At 33.8% G+C, this 15,852-nt stretch overlaps 1 protein-coding gene across 1 annotated transcript; it reads left to right on the plus strand.

Annotated features, from left to right (window-relative positions):
• The first annotated feature begins 5,324 nt into the window (after window positions 1-5,324).
• MS3_00007735 (uncharacterized protein) lies at window positions 5,325-7,690 on the plus strand. Its single transcript, XM_051216060.1, has one exon. The coding sequence runs from the start codon at window positions 6,033-6,035 to the stop codon at window positions 7,518-7,520; it is 1,488 nt and encodes a 495-aa protein (XP_051066618.1). The 5' UTR covers window positions 5,325-6,032; the 3' UTR covers window positions 7,521-7,690.
• Window positions 7,691-15,852: the final 8,162 nt, after the last annotated feature.

Here is a 15,852-nt window from a genome sequence, read left to right on the forward strand (position 1 = left end):
TCTAACTTCAACCAATCCATGAAGTTGCGCCACCGTACGAAATGGCCGTCCAGTGCTTCCAGGTTTTCCATGGTGGTCTAGCTTCAATTGACTCATGATTTCGATCAGTGAAACTTCTAAAAATCTCCACAAAACCCATTCTGATAATAATATTTTATTATTAAAGAAAAATATGAACATTATTAATATATATAGATCATTTCATTAAAATAAATCGATTGTTTATTTATTTTTATAATACAAATTATTTTTATTTATTTCATTATTGTATGTAGAATTCATTAACATTTATTGAATCACATGTTAGTCTGAACTTTAAATGTTCCATTCCAGTCACTCAATGTCTAATTATATATATATATTGAGACAGAGAAATCAACACACAACGTAACCTCTCATCAAATTTGGTATTCTGTAGTTTATCAGTATTAAATAAACTATAGAATTCATTTGCTTTAAATAGAGCAAGAACAAAGATTGGTGCAGAATAATAGAAACTCATTATATTTCGTTGGGTTCTCATCAGCTGCTTACAACCTAAATTATTTAAGATTCAACATTATTACAGATATTGACATATTTATACATAAGAGTGTGATGAAGGATCAATACATGTGTATGATGATGTAGCAAAGATTCAGATAGAGTTAATGAGCTCATAAAATGTTTGATTCGAATAAATAAATAAAGTTAGAGAGGGAAAGTTCTGGAACATTGAAATAGTGATTAGAACTCATGAAAATAGATTAATGGTAATAAAGAAAAATGAATTGAAATCAATCATTTATGTATGATGTAATTTAAACTTCAGAAAGAGTTTCAATAATGACGCAATAAGTAAATAAATAGGAGCAAATGAATAGAAAGGGTGGCGGTTATTGTTACCAGGGTAAAAAAAGATTTATTACTGTCTCTTTTTGTATACATAGATCTGGTTTTAAACGTTTGATTGCTAACGCTTCAGCGAATTTCAAAAGGTTCGAGTTTGATTGTTTGTTAATCACATTGAAGGACTTCAGTATATCAACTTCATGTCCTGTATCAAGATGTCTTGCGATAGCACTGTTGAATGCGTTCAATCCATTTAACCTTAAACTTTTCGGAATATGTTCTTGGAATCGAACGTAGGCTCTCCTTTCTGTTCTACTAATGTAACTGCTTTGGCATAATCATAATCATAATCAGATCGGAAATTAATTTTCAGGTAAATATCTATGTATAATTTGTGTAAAACTGCTTCAATAGTGATGGATTATACCCACTGATACTGATACTGATAATAATAATAATAATAATAATAATAATAATGAATATTGATGGTAGCTTACACTTGAATATGTCATTTTTATGCATTCAAAGTAATCCAGAAAACTTTATCCTTTTTATGAAAAGTGATGATACATTAAGTTCAGTATTGTTAGTAGCAAATAAGAAGAATTAATTTTAGACAAATTAGCGAAATAACATAAAACACTCAAGAATAGTGAATGTAACTTTTTAAATATGCTCTAATAAATTAGAAGCATTCATGGTGTCGAAGATTTAGATTGAATAATTTTCATCGGAATTACTTAATATACACTTATCTGTCTATTCATCTATCTATCTATCTATCTATCTATCTATCTATCTATCTATCTATCTATCTATCTATCTATTAGTATATACTATTGTATGTTTGAATACAGTCACTAAAAGTTTTTATAGAGTCATTCCAGTTGAGCTTAACCAAAAATAATTAAAATGATCTGTTTTTAACACGTCGATGATAATGTACAATCTAATCTACATTCCAATGTGATTACTGAGTCAAATTATAGATAAGTGTATTTTTCGTTAGTTAGTTGAAGGTGGTCACTTATGAAATCTACAATCAACTATATGAACAAGGCGGTTGAAACTGAAAAGAAAATTCTTAATTTCAAATGATCATATATATATATATATATATGTATACATATATATGTCACTGATTGATCTGATCTAGAGTACAGAAGGCAGAAGACAAATATTTTGTAATAACATAGGACTTCTTAGTAATGCACTCACATGATTCCTCTAATGACTGGACCCAGGACTTTCAGATCGTACAATGAATAATTAACCGGTGGATTATCGACATCACTTAATTTCGCAAGTAAAATAACGTAGGTTCAGTCCAAAACGTCTCGTTTATAGTTATCCTAAAACCTTTGAATATATATATATGTGCATATATATATAACTCATTTTGTTAAATCGGTACATTCAGTTCAAAGTTTGCTGCTTTTAGAATGAAACTAAAGTATATATGAATTCGTTTTTAAAAATTATCTACATTTATTGCGTTCATGTGAAAAAGAAAAGAAAATTACTTCTATAATAATTCGTTCCTATTTGAAAACTTCGCAAATCTTACATTATTCTTTGTTACAATCATATTAATAATAATTATAATAACAGTATGCATTATTAAATGATAACAGAACAAAATATTTTCTTTTCTCAAGATATTCTATATATTCTATAAAAGAACAAATAAATTCTATGTGTTTTAAGCGGGAAATCATTCATTATTTTCTGTATGTTCAATATGAAATGTAGATTGGTAAAAGAGAACAATAATAATAATAAAGAATATCTCGTATATACGCAAATAAATATTGAAAATGTAATAATTATGTTACTAATTATATAAGAAAAGATTATAATTACTGAGTAGTGGTCAGACTAAGAATTATCAAATAAATAATTCGACATTAACTGAAAGTTCTTTTATTTAAGAGAAAGATTCATATATACTACAGAAAGTTATACAAAGCTATTATTAGTCAGGATATTTACATTTCACACTAGTGTATATTTTGCCTAATTTCATCAATATCATACAGTGGATTATGATTTTTAATCAAATTAATGAAATTCGTAGGTTAAATGCAGTAACGGGAAGTTGTCAACATTTAATAGTGGTTCAAACCATAAAAAGTATGTAGCTTGTGTCTTAAATAAATGCATTAAAAAAAATCCTAAAATACACCTATCCCCTGTATTTTGCATAATGGCACATTTGTAAATTATTCTAAAGCCATCGTGAACCTTTTCAGTAGTATTTTTGCGATTAATAATAAATTCTTAAATAACATTGATTCAGAAGTCATGTATATAATTAGTAACTTCATACAGTTTATTTCTTTCAATTGTCTCAAAGATTTTAAGACCATGACCTTTCTTAAGGTGTCCAAAAATCGTAGAGTAGACGAGATTGTAATAATCTAGTCTCAATACTTCTCTCACTGACTTGCTAGAAACAGCCACCCATCAATACTGTTGAAAAATAGCATGTATTATACCATGGTGTAGATCCGGAGATAAAATCGACCTGAATAATTATCGGCTCAGTTATCTGCAAGATAATGGAAAAACTTTTCGATGGTTAAATTTTAAACCTATCATTTATTCCCAACATGGTAACATCCTAGAGACTGAATCTTGTATAGTCTGTCACTTAAATTTCTTTAATGTAATCCTTATTCAAAATAGCATTGGACACCTAATTCCTAAAGTTTTCGATATGGTTAACTACAAGCGTCTTATAAACAAACTCATATCTTACGGGATCAGAGATCCCCTACTTAGCTTGATTTTTTACTCAGTCACCAACACCAAATAATTGAAATAAACTCCTTCTTGTCGGAGGGAAAGTAGCCTCAGATATTGGCTCCTCAGTTATTACGTAATCCAGAGGTTCCATATATTGACGAAGACTACAATATTCGTTTCCGAAATCACTAATAAGAGTGAAGTGTATTTACTTTCATAATATCTAAATAACATGTGATCAGTACATTCTGTATTTAAAAACTAACTAATTATTTTATCAATACTGGATATCGTTTTCAAAAAAAAATATTAAACGTCAGAAAATAAAAATAGTTTTCCTAGGCAAAATGTTGATTAACAGTATGATCTCTGAACATATATAATATATATTGGATGGACTTAATTATAAATATTAAATATTCCCATTCTCCTTGATAAATTGAATTATGAAAAACTTTAATCAGGATTAGTGAAATGTAAATCATATAAATCCTATGATATTATCAACCACTTGCGAAATTTTACTATTCCCTTATCTTCATCTTTTTATGAGATTTTCAAACTATACACCTGATCCACCCATTTTGTGTACGCACACACACACATGTCTTACGCATACATGACACAATAGAACCATGAAACAAAAGTAGGATAAAATCGAAAGCACTAGTCAGTTGGTTTAGTAATTTGAAAAAAATATTATTAGTATAGAGGTTGTGGAGATCACAAAGTTTTTGATTGAGATCACGAACCGATTGGTGTTAGACCACCGTTGGAAACCATCCTATTGTGGGACTCCTCAGCAGTGCACATCCACGATCCCGCTCGCAGGATTTGATACCATGGCCTTCAGTCTGGCGTGCGAGCGCTTAGCCTGCTGGACCATTTATTATTTATTTTTTCCTGCATTTATATGAAACTTATTGTTTTGCAATAATTATTGAAAATATTGAATAAATTACATTGACATCATTTTAATTTGCAAATTCTCATACAATATATTAGAATACATATTTTTTTATTCGAATAATACCACTTCTTTGTTTCTCCCTTTTTTTCTATCGTTTTTATAAGGTTAAATATACACAGAAAATGAACATATAATGTATTCACTTGGAAAAAAATTCTTTTCTGTCTGGAGTATGTTTGTGTATGTGTGTGTGTATTTGAAATATGTAAACAAATTATTAATATGATCACTTAACTATGACCGGATATATTTCATAACTTTACAATGCGTATATATATATATATGAAGAAAGAATACACAATAGAAACGAAGAGGCAAAGATGAGTTAACAAGAATGAACATTAATCGTATGTCGATTCCCAAGCTGCTAAATTCTAACTACCGATCACTAATCAACAAAGTGGACTGTCTTCAATTCCTACTAAGTCAAAATATGTATTGTAATTGTGATGTCATCACAATTCAAGAATCTTGGTTAAATGATTTACAGGAAGACTGCCTAGTATCACTACGTGATTTCAAAATTTATCGTCAGGATCGATCAAACAACAAAATGAGGTGTGGCGGCGGTGTGGCTACGTTTGTAAACATAAACTGGTGTCGATCTTCGTTTGTGTTTTAAGTTCTCAAATGACTTTATCGACTGTCTAACTCTAAGATGTCGTCCAAAACACCTGAATAAATACAAATATATTTATGTTACCAATATCTACGTGACTCCAGACTGCACATCATCTGCGCTATCTGTTTTCGCTGATGAATCCACTGAGTTCGCTGTTACTGCCTTCAGTGATTCACTTTCATTTGTATGCGGTGATTTCAATTCATGTGACTGTAGCTTCCTTACATCACTAGGTCACCAAAATGTAGTAGATTTTCTTACCCGTTTGGATGCTCATTTAGACTTCGTCTTCATTAATGAAGTGGGTATATATGCGACTCGTAAACGTGCTCCATTGTCTAGCTCGGATCACTGTATAATTCGTGTTCTACCTAAAGTATATGGAAAGCATGGGAAGAGTACACTCTTACATCAAACCAAGAAAGTCAAATATAGGAATTACTCAGAAGAAAATATCCGAAACCTGAAAAACATGTTTCATACGACTAATTGGGAATTATTTACAGATGACTCACTGGAAATCACCACTGATGTTATCACTTGTTATCTTAAATTCTGTTTTGATATTTGTTGTCCCACTGAAACCATTTCTGTAAGTTTTGATCGACTTACATCTACACAACTAAAACGACTACGGAGAATGAAAGAAATAATGTACAAGGAGAAGAACTCTAATGAAGTTCGTAGGCTAAATGGTCTGATAAACCTAGAGATTAAACGTCTCAACTCTATGTTTACTCAAAAACTCTCCAAGTGTGTGGAAACCCTTTAAAAAACTTACAGGTGACAGACATTAGGAGCGATAACCAGCTGAATGTTTGTGACTTAAATAAGTCTTTTGTACGTCAGTCATCTGATGTGATGCTCCCTCTATCCACAGGTTTAAATAGTAGCTGTGTTCCTAGTTTCACTGAAGCTGATGTACGAAGATGTCTCCAGTCACTTAATTCATCTCGATGTTTGAGACCTGATGGTATCCCAAACATCCTTTTTAAAAAGTGTGCTGACGTCCTATGTTATCCGTTCACAGCTATCTTTAACAGATCCTTCTCATCTAATCTCATACCGAAAATGTGGAGAAAGATGAAGATAATTCCTGTACCCAAGAAAGCATCTGGTGATAAGAATGTAAAATTTAGACCTATTGCAATAACTTCACCCTTCCTCAAACCAATGGAAAAATTATTAATACTTCCACTTCAGCCTGCGATAGAAAACCATATTGATCCATATCAGTTTGCTTACAGACGCAAAAGAAGCACTTTAGATGCTGTTGCTGTACTGCATTACAACATAGTGTTCAACTTAGAAAAGGGTCAGAAGCATGTTAGATGTGCTTTTCTGGACTATACTTCAGCTTTTGATTCTATACCAATACAACGTTTAATTAACACTGACAACTGGATAACCAACTGGCTATGTTTCTACCTCTCTGGAAGGGAACAGTACACTGTGTTTGGAGGAAAGTGTTCAGAGTCTCTACTGTTTCATGAAGGTGTACCACAAGGAGCTGTTCTTCCACCTCTTCTTTTCTCTTTTTTTCTGCATGACCTGCCATCTTCTACAGAAAACACTTTTGTGAAATATGCGGATGATCTCACTGTATGTATGCCTATCTCTTCCTCTTTACATTCCATAGAAATTAATGAGTTTTTGTCTCGTATTGATTGGTGGTCTGTTGGTAATGGTCTCATACTTAATCCGTCTAAATGTCAAGCTGTTAACTTTAGCATGAGACATGAACGGAATCTAAACACTATTTTGAGATCCCATAATGCTTGTACCATCGGAGACTCTTTGATAAACTCAGTGTTGAAGGTCAATTATTTTGGTGTCACCTTTTCCTCTGATCTGTCTTGGTCTTCTCACGTTTTATTGTTATCGAAGAAAGTTTTCCGTCTGACTTACTACATAAAGAGATTGCATGCTCTTGGGATTACTCGTCATTTACTCTTACAATTTGTAAATTCTTGCATATTACCCATTATTCTTTATTGTTCTTCATTATTCTTTCCCGGGCTTTTGAGAAAAGACTTTACTGTATTACGTAGAGTGCTGAAGGCAGTTAACAAGATGTGTAGTGAATCTCTCGAGGTCATAATTAATATGGTTGTTGATAGACATCTAAAGTCATACAAACTCCCAGTAGGTGTTATTTTATCAGATACTAACCATCCCCTTCACTCTTATCTTTCTCCTTGTATATCTTCTGGTAGAACGAGACGAAATTACATTAAAATCCAAGCACGCAAGAAAAAGTATGAAAGTTCTATAATACCTTATCTAACAAATATACTCTGTGACGAACAAGTTGTTAGAGTTAACCTAGTCAATAAGCTGCATTCTTAACATGTCTCTAATTTGGAAAGTTGTAAAGTTTTTCAGATTTTTTTAAACCTTTTTTCCTTTTTTGTCTTTGTTTCTGTTTCTTTTGGATAAGAAACTTGTTGAAATACCCTGTACTGAGAATTCTATATTGTACCAAAATATAATGTTGAATAAAACCATTAATAATAATAATAACAATAATAATAATAATAACAGAATGAGAGAGAGTGACTTACTTACTTACTTACGCCTGTTACTCCTCGTGAAGGAGCATAGGCCGCTCACCAGCATTCTCCATCCAACCCTGTCCCAAGCAATCCTTTCCAGCACTTTCCAGTTGTAATTCATCCTTTTCATATCTGCTTCTATTATCCGACGCAATGTGTTCTTTGGCCTTCCTCTTTTCCGCTTCCCTTCAGGATTCCAAGTTAGGGCTTGCTTCGTGATGCAGTTTGACGATTTGCGTAATGTATGTCCTATCCATTTCCATCGTCTTTTCCTAATTTCTTCTTCAGCTGGAAGTTGGTTTGTTCTCTCCCACAGAAGGCTGTTGCTGATGGTATCCGGCCAATGGATGTTGAGTATCTTGCGAAGACAGCTATTTATAAATACTTGTACTTTCTTGATTGTGGTTGTAGTAGTTCTCCAAGTTTCGGCTCCGTACAGTAGAACTGCTTTGACGTTCGTATTGAAGATTCTCACTTTGATATTGGTTGAAAGTTGTTTTGAGTTCCATATGTTCTTCAATTGTAGGAATGCGACCATTGCTTTGCCGATCCTCGCCTTTACGTCTGCATTGGATCCTCCTTGTTCATCGATGATGCTTCCCAGGTATGTGAAGGATTCTACATCTCCCAGAGTTTCACCATCAAGAGTGATTGGATTGCTGTTCTTCGTTTTGAATTTGAGGACCTTGGTTTTCCCCTTGTGTATGTTGAGGCCTACTGATGCAGAGACTGCTGCTACACTGGCTGTCTTTATCTGCATTTGTTCGTGTGTATTGGATAGGAGTTCTAGGTCATCTGCGAAGTCCATATCGTCTAATTGATTTTTAGCTGTCCATTGTATGCCGTGTTTTCCTTCAGATGTCGAGGTCCTCATAATCCAGTCAACCACCAGGATAAAAAGGAAGGTAGAGAGTTGATAGCCTTGTCTGACTCCGATCCTTACTTGGAATGCATCTGTCAGCTGTCCTCCATGCACTACTTTTCACTGTAGTCCGTCGTATGAGTTCCGGATAATGTTGACAATCTTCTCAGGAACTCCTTAGTGTCGAAGAAGTTTCCATAACGTCCTCCTATCCACACTGTCAAATGCATTTTCGCAATCAATGAAGTTGATGTATAGTGACGAGTTCCACTCAACTGATTGTTCGACGATGATCCGTAGTGTCGCAATTTGGTCTGTGCACGACTGATCCCTACGGAATCCAGCTTGTTGATCTCGAAGTTGGGCGTCTACCGTGTCTTTCATCCGGTTCAGCAAAACTCTGTTAAAGACTTTCCCTGGTATTGACAGTAGTGTAATGCCTCTGTAGTTTTCACATTTGTTCAGATCTCCTTTCTTTGGAATCTTGACGAGGTGTCCTTCTTTTAGTCCATCGGCACTTGTTCCTCCTCCCAAATCTTTTTGAATAGAAGATAAAGCATGCTTGTGGTTGCTTCGATGTCTGATTTCAGTGCTTCAGCTGGTATGTTGTCGGATCCTGCTGCTTTCCCGTTCTTGATTTGTCTGACGGCCATTCTAATTTCTTCCGTAGTTGGTGGATTGACATCTATGGGAAGATCTGGGTGTGCTGCTTCGATGTCCGGCGGATTCATTGGAGCCGGCCTATTCAGGAGTTCCTCGAAATATTCTACCCATCTGTTACGCTGTTGTTGAATTTCGGTGATTGGCTTGCCTTCTTTGTCTTTGACCGGCCTCTCTGGTTTACTGTATTTCCCTGATAGTTTCTTCGTTGTATCGTAAAGCTGTTTCATATTTCCTTCTCTAGCAGCTTTTTCTGCCGTCGTTGCTAGTTCTTCCACGTATTTCTTCTTGTCGGCTCTAATGCTCCTCTTCACTTGTTTGTTTGCTTCTATGTATTCAGCTTGTGCTTGGACTTTCTCTGCTCGTGTTCGGCTGTTGTTCATTGCTGCCTTCTTGTTCTTCCTTTCCTTGATCTTGTCCAGTGTTTCTGTAGAGATCCATTCCTTATGATGGTATTTCTTTAGACCGAGAACCTCTTGACACGTTGAAGTTAATGCTTCCTTGATGCCTTTCCAGTTGTCCTCCATAGTAGTTTCTTCTTCTTTCAGTAGATCTTGTAAGGCTTGGAACCTGTTGTTGAGAGCTATCTTGAATTCATTGAGTTTGTCAGTATCTCGAAGGAAGGCTGTATTGAACCTTTGTATTGCTGTTTGTCCACTTGTCCAGTTCTTTTTAGCTTCAGTTTCAAATTGGCTACAACTAGGTGGTGATCTGAAGCTACGTCAGCACCTCTCCTGGTTCTCACATCTTCCATTGTCCTTCGGAATTTTTATTGATGCAAATATGATCTATTTGGTTCTCTGTAGTGTGGTCCGGTGAGATCCATGTAGCTTTGTGTATACGCTTGTGTGGAAATATTGTGCCTCCTATGACTAATTTGTTGAATGCACACAAATTTGCTAATCTTTCTCCATTTTCGTTTCTTTCCCCCAGTCCATGTCGTCCCATAATATCTTCATATCCGGTGTTGTCCGTTCCGACTTTGGCATTTAGATCTCTCATCAGAATGGTGAGGTCCTTTCTTGGGCACTTCTCTATGATTGACTGCAGCCGCTCGTAGAACTGATCTTTAATGTCGTCGTTGCTATCATTGGTGGGTGCATAACATTGGATAATATTCATTGTGATCTCCTCCTTCTTTGTTTTGAATGATGCTTTGATGATTCTGGATCCGTGAGATTCCCATCCTACAAGTGCATTTCGTGCTACTTTGGACAGCATTAGAGCGACTCCTTGAGTGTGTGGAGCATCTTCCTCTTCATGACCGGAGTATAGCAGCATCTCTCCCGTAGCTAGCCTTTTCTGTCCAGCTTGGATCCAGTGGGTTTCGCTGATTCCGAGTACTGTCAAATTGTATCTCCTCATTTCCGTTGCTATTTGACTGGTCTTCCTGATCACCCACATTGTTCGGACGTTCCATATACCTACAAAAATTTTTGCTCTGATTGTCAGAAGGGGCATCGGCCTCGTGGCTTCCGAAGGAACTCGGCTTTCACCATGGAGCGTCATAATTCTTCTAAATGAAGACCTTCTAACTCCCAGGGCAGAGTTAAAATGGTTTGGATTATTTTTTCTGGTAAGCGTTTTTTTAGCGAGTTAGTTTTCTACGGGATGGGGACGCTAACCACATGCCCAACCCTCCTCCTTTACCCGGGCTTGGGACCGGCGGCAACCCTATAAGAGCTACAGGCGGAGTTGAGAGAGAGTGAGCGGCAGCGAAAAAGGAGAAAAGAGCAAAACACTTTACAGTTACTTACAAATGCAGACATAATCATAATATATTCAGTGTCCAATATTCTTACAATGGAACAAACCATTCTTTACATTGTGTTATTTTCCTGTAATAACTCGAAATGAACTAAATATAATATTCTCTATATCTCTCACACATACACACACACACTCGATGAAAGTAGGTTTTGAACATAATTATGAAATTTTAAAGAAATATCTGCAAATAATCTGATGGCTTCATTTATTAAAAGAAAAACAGTTGGTTTTCCATGTCGTCTTGTTTAATTTTGATTTATTCTGCACGTTGGTAAGAGAATTTTGATCACTGTTCTATTTAAACAACTGAACAATAGTGTGAACATGGTCATATACCACAATAGATTGGATTAACACTACAGATCTGAGACAAAAGGATAAGTTTGAATTGAATAACTGATTGATGTTAAGCATTGACACAATATAGTTAAATGATAGTTCGTAACAATTCAGAACTATAAATACTACTACTAATAATAACAATAATAGTAAAAATTATAATAATGTAATAGGATAGTTTGTAGAATTGCACAACATTAATCTTAAGCATTTTGCCTGATATTAAAATGACCGAAGTTGTTTTTTCTTCATTCAGCCCATAGTTATAAATATTATAAAAATAGTGATTAATTTGAGTATTTTCCAAATACGTGCTCTATATATCCAAATGTACATTGTTTTCATCTAAATGTGTGATGTTATAGCATGCTGAAAAACAAGTTATCACTGATTGTAATCATGTTCAAACTTTAATGTAAACTAATGATGGCGTGACTATTAGATTCTATTGTTATTAGAAAAAATATAAATCGTGCAAAAATGATCGGCTTTTATACTCATTTGAAAACAATGTAAATTGATTACATCATGTTAAAATTAGCAACATCATTTGGCGACAGCTTTGAGGAATTCAAAAGAGAAAGTTGTGAAAACTGTTCATTGATGAGAGAGGCACGTGAAAACAATAAAGTTAGACCACAATTGTTTTATTGTTATTCAAATATTTTTGACAGTTTGCCATTATATTGGACTTTTTCATAGAATTTTGTTTTATTGTTTTTGAACTCTTTCCATTTCTTAACTGTTTGGGATCAAATCAAGCCCTCTTCCAACCTCAGTCCCATTTTTACTTATCAATAATCATTATCTGATATTTACATTGTTTTATGAATTGGCTAACTGAATAGATAAATTATTGAGTTGATATTTCGAACTTGTTATACACTTCAATGTAATATGAATTGTCGTCATCAGTAATAACGGCTTAGTCAAAAAACTACATTTAAAACTCCTGTAGTCTATGTGAAGCTAGGTGGATATTATTGGATTATCTCCCTAAATCGAATGGGTTTTCATTTATTTATATCAGGAAGCCTAGTATTGTGGTGTATGCTACTTATGTTGACAGATATAAGCAGTATGTAACACCAATCAGAAGTGAATTGCCTGACAATAAAATATTGAAAAGATCGAATTGAAGAGAACAGGAATTTAAACAGAGAGTGATTGTAATAACAACAGGAATGAAGGGACGATGATGTTTGTAAGAGACAAGTGATGGAAGATGTGCAAATGAAGTATTCAATGAATAGTTTTCATATTTTATCAAAACATTGTGATTTTACATCAAACAATAAGTTGGCCTTCCCCAACTGAGTTCTAGTTCACTACGGTATGATTATTTCCGCTGTCTGACTTCCTTCGTTAGCTTTTTTTGTCAATGAAAACTACTTTAAGTTGATTGACCAACTCTTTAAAAATAACGAGTAATTATTCGTTATTCTTTCTAAAATAAGAACTCATCCAATAATACTGAGTTTTGTTTTGATGAAAATTACCTTGGTAAGCCGCGAAAACAAAAGAGATATATAATGTAATAAAACTAATAAAGTTTTTCTTAACTAATCATTATTATTTTCGACTAATCATATGATTCTACTGATTGATTCTTGTCAGTAACGATTAGTGATTACGTTCAGACCTACATAAAAAGAGGTGATCTTTTAATTTATCATAAATCTGGACTTTTGGAAAGGTTAACATCATTTTTTGTTGACTTTTATGCATACAAATGTTGTCCCGTTGAGTAGGTAATTAGCTTTTGATTCCCTTTTCTCTGAACTTTGTACTGTTAGTGTTATTTAGAAGGACAATGAGTGTCTAATGATTAAAATCTTTCAATTCAGAGAACACAAGTCCATTAAAGTCGGACTTTCGGGCGGTAAATTTTCTCGACCATTAAAATATTTACTCAACTTTTAATACAACTGCTATATCGAGATAAACATTAAGCAAAAGTGAACTTTCTGAATGATTATATTTTAAGTTACTTTTTATATTTTCGTTGTACAATCACTAAATATCTAAACCATTATATCCTTGTATTACCTTACTTGTAGGCTGTTGTTTGAGACAGAAATTATCGTACTATGTTCTATCTTTCCTAAAGTATTGTTAATTTATTACGAACCTACCACTCAGTCCTCTTCCGCTTATGGTTCAGTTATTCTCATATTGTAAATTCTTAATCCTACTGATGAATGATCAGGGTTTCACTCTATAAATTCGAACTGTAAAATTAAAAACTGCCTGCTTCCAGAGCCATTCTAGATTTTGATTGTCGGGCGAGATGTCGTAAGGAACTCCATTTTGGCCTAATAGTTCATTAGTGTTTCTCTCAGCTTTTATCCCACATTCAGAGTGTCGTTGGTTAGCCAAAGGTAATTGGTACTAGATTAATGCAACTGCTCCTCAGTTTTATGGTTCGACCTGACGGGCCAGGCAAACAAACGAGAAAATCTTTTTATTTTCATCGAAATATCATTTACATAAGGTTATTGAAATGTATTACAATTCCTTTAGATGTTTCCACTTTAACAGCTTGATCCTTTGTAATAAATAAAACACGTATAGATCAGTTTGCTTCCACTAAACAGGTACAATAATATTTTTGATATGTTTACTGTAGATTTCTCTTGTATGAACTAAACTAGCATATTTTTAAAACATTTGTAGATAATCTTAAGGGGAGGATATTGTTATATCATAGTATCCTCGTGCAAAAGAATATCATCATAACATAATTAAGTGTACGTACTACTGTAGGCCAATATTTAGATTTTTTTCGGACTGAACATTTACCAAAGTTCAATGTTTCTTTTACTATTCAGATATTTGTAGATCTCAGTTTGTCATACACTTTTCAAATCTTGTTTACAACAAATTACGTTTAATTTCTATCATAAATAAATATTGGTCACCTATAATACATACACTATTAACTTGATTATCTACCAAATAACTGATGGTAAACATATTCAATAATAAAGATAGATGTTAACAGTACATGTATATAAGTTTTCAGAAGACGTCTTGCAGGAGGACAGTTTAAGTTTTGCGTAATCAACCTATATCCCAATTGACAGTTATGTGAGATTCTTATTTGTATTCATTTGTTTAAAAATATTTATATTAGATAATCCAGATGTGACCCCTATAAACGTAATGTATCTACAGTCTTTTTTATTACTATAGTTTATCATACTCGATAAAATCACGAGTGAATAAACTTGTATTTTGGTCAGTAATTAAAAATACAACTAATTTTAATCCTCTCAAGGTAAGCTGGTCAAAGGTAATCTTCAATATTAACAAGAGATTACAAACCTTTATAATGTTAATAATATTATATATATATATAACATTGTATGCATACTCTTAAGTCATTAGTGTAAATAAGATGTGTTTAGATCCTTTGTTTGTCTCTCAATATACACTAACATTGTCAGTGGTTTCAACCGCCAAAATAATTGTAGTATATAAAAAAAAATACTATTTCAGTAGTCTGAAATATCTATACTCATTACGAACACTAAGAACATTCTGATTTCATTTCTAATCACAAGTGAGTAGATTCACAAATTAAAATATAACTGCGGCTATCACTTTCAGAATAGTAGATATAACTACAGAAGTATTCTAACTAAGAAACACAGTGAGGTCATATATGAACTTATTAGTGACGAGAATCTGATTATCACAAAACCCGATAAAGGAACAGAAACAGTCTTACTTAACAAAAAAGATTACATAGACAAGATGAACAACATCCTGAATGATCTTCAAAAATGTCAGAAACTGAATAGCCAAAAAGATGTCAATAATAAGATAGAGAACGAACTGACCAGATCTTTAAAAAAGCTCAGAGATCAACAAATCATTCCAACAGACATATACGAAACAATTAAGCCGATAGGTACGCATTTACCAAGGTTACACGGGCTGCCGAAGATACATAAACCTGATGTCCCATTAAGGGCAGTTTTGGACATGTACCCATTCCCCATATCATACGTAGCAAAGTGGTTAGTAACCGTTTTAAAACCACTCCATAAACGCCTAGTGAAACATACTGATAAGGATGTACTTCAATTCGATGACAAGATTAAAAACATAAACACGAAAGACCAAACGATGATGTCCTTTGACGTAGCATCACTGTTCACAAATGTCCCACTCAGAGAAACTGTAGAATATATTTGTGAACAACTTAAGAAACAGGAACTGGAAACGACAACTCCTGTGGAAATCATCAAAGAATTATCACTAAAATGTACTATGAATGTACATTTCAAATTCAATGGTTAAATCTGCAGACAAATAGATGGTGTCGCGATGGGTTCACCCCTGGGTCTCATATTGGCAGACATTTTCCTGTCTAAATTAGAAAACGGCCCACTGACACAAGAGATCGATAAGTTTTCATTTTACTGCCGATATATGGATGATATATTTATCCTTTGCAACAACCAGACGGACTTACTAGAAACACTCG

The sequence above is a fragment of the Schistosoma haematobium genome, chromosome 4 (genome assembly GCF_000699445.3).
Source record: "Schistosoma haematobium chromosome 4, whole genome shotgun sequence".
In the NCBI taxonomy this organism is placed as follows: Eukaryota; Metazoa; Platyhelminthes; class Trematoda; order Strigeidida; family Schistosomatidae; genus Schistosoma; species Schistosoma haematobium.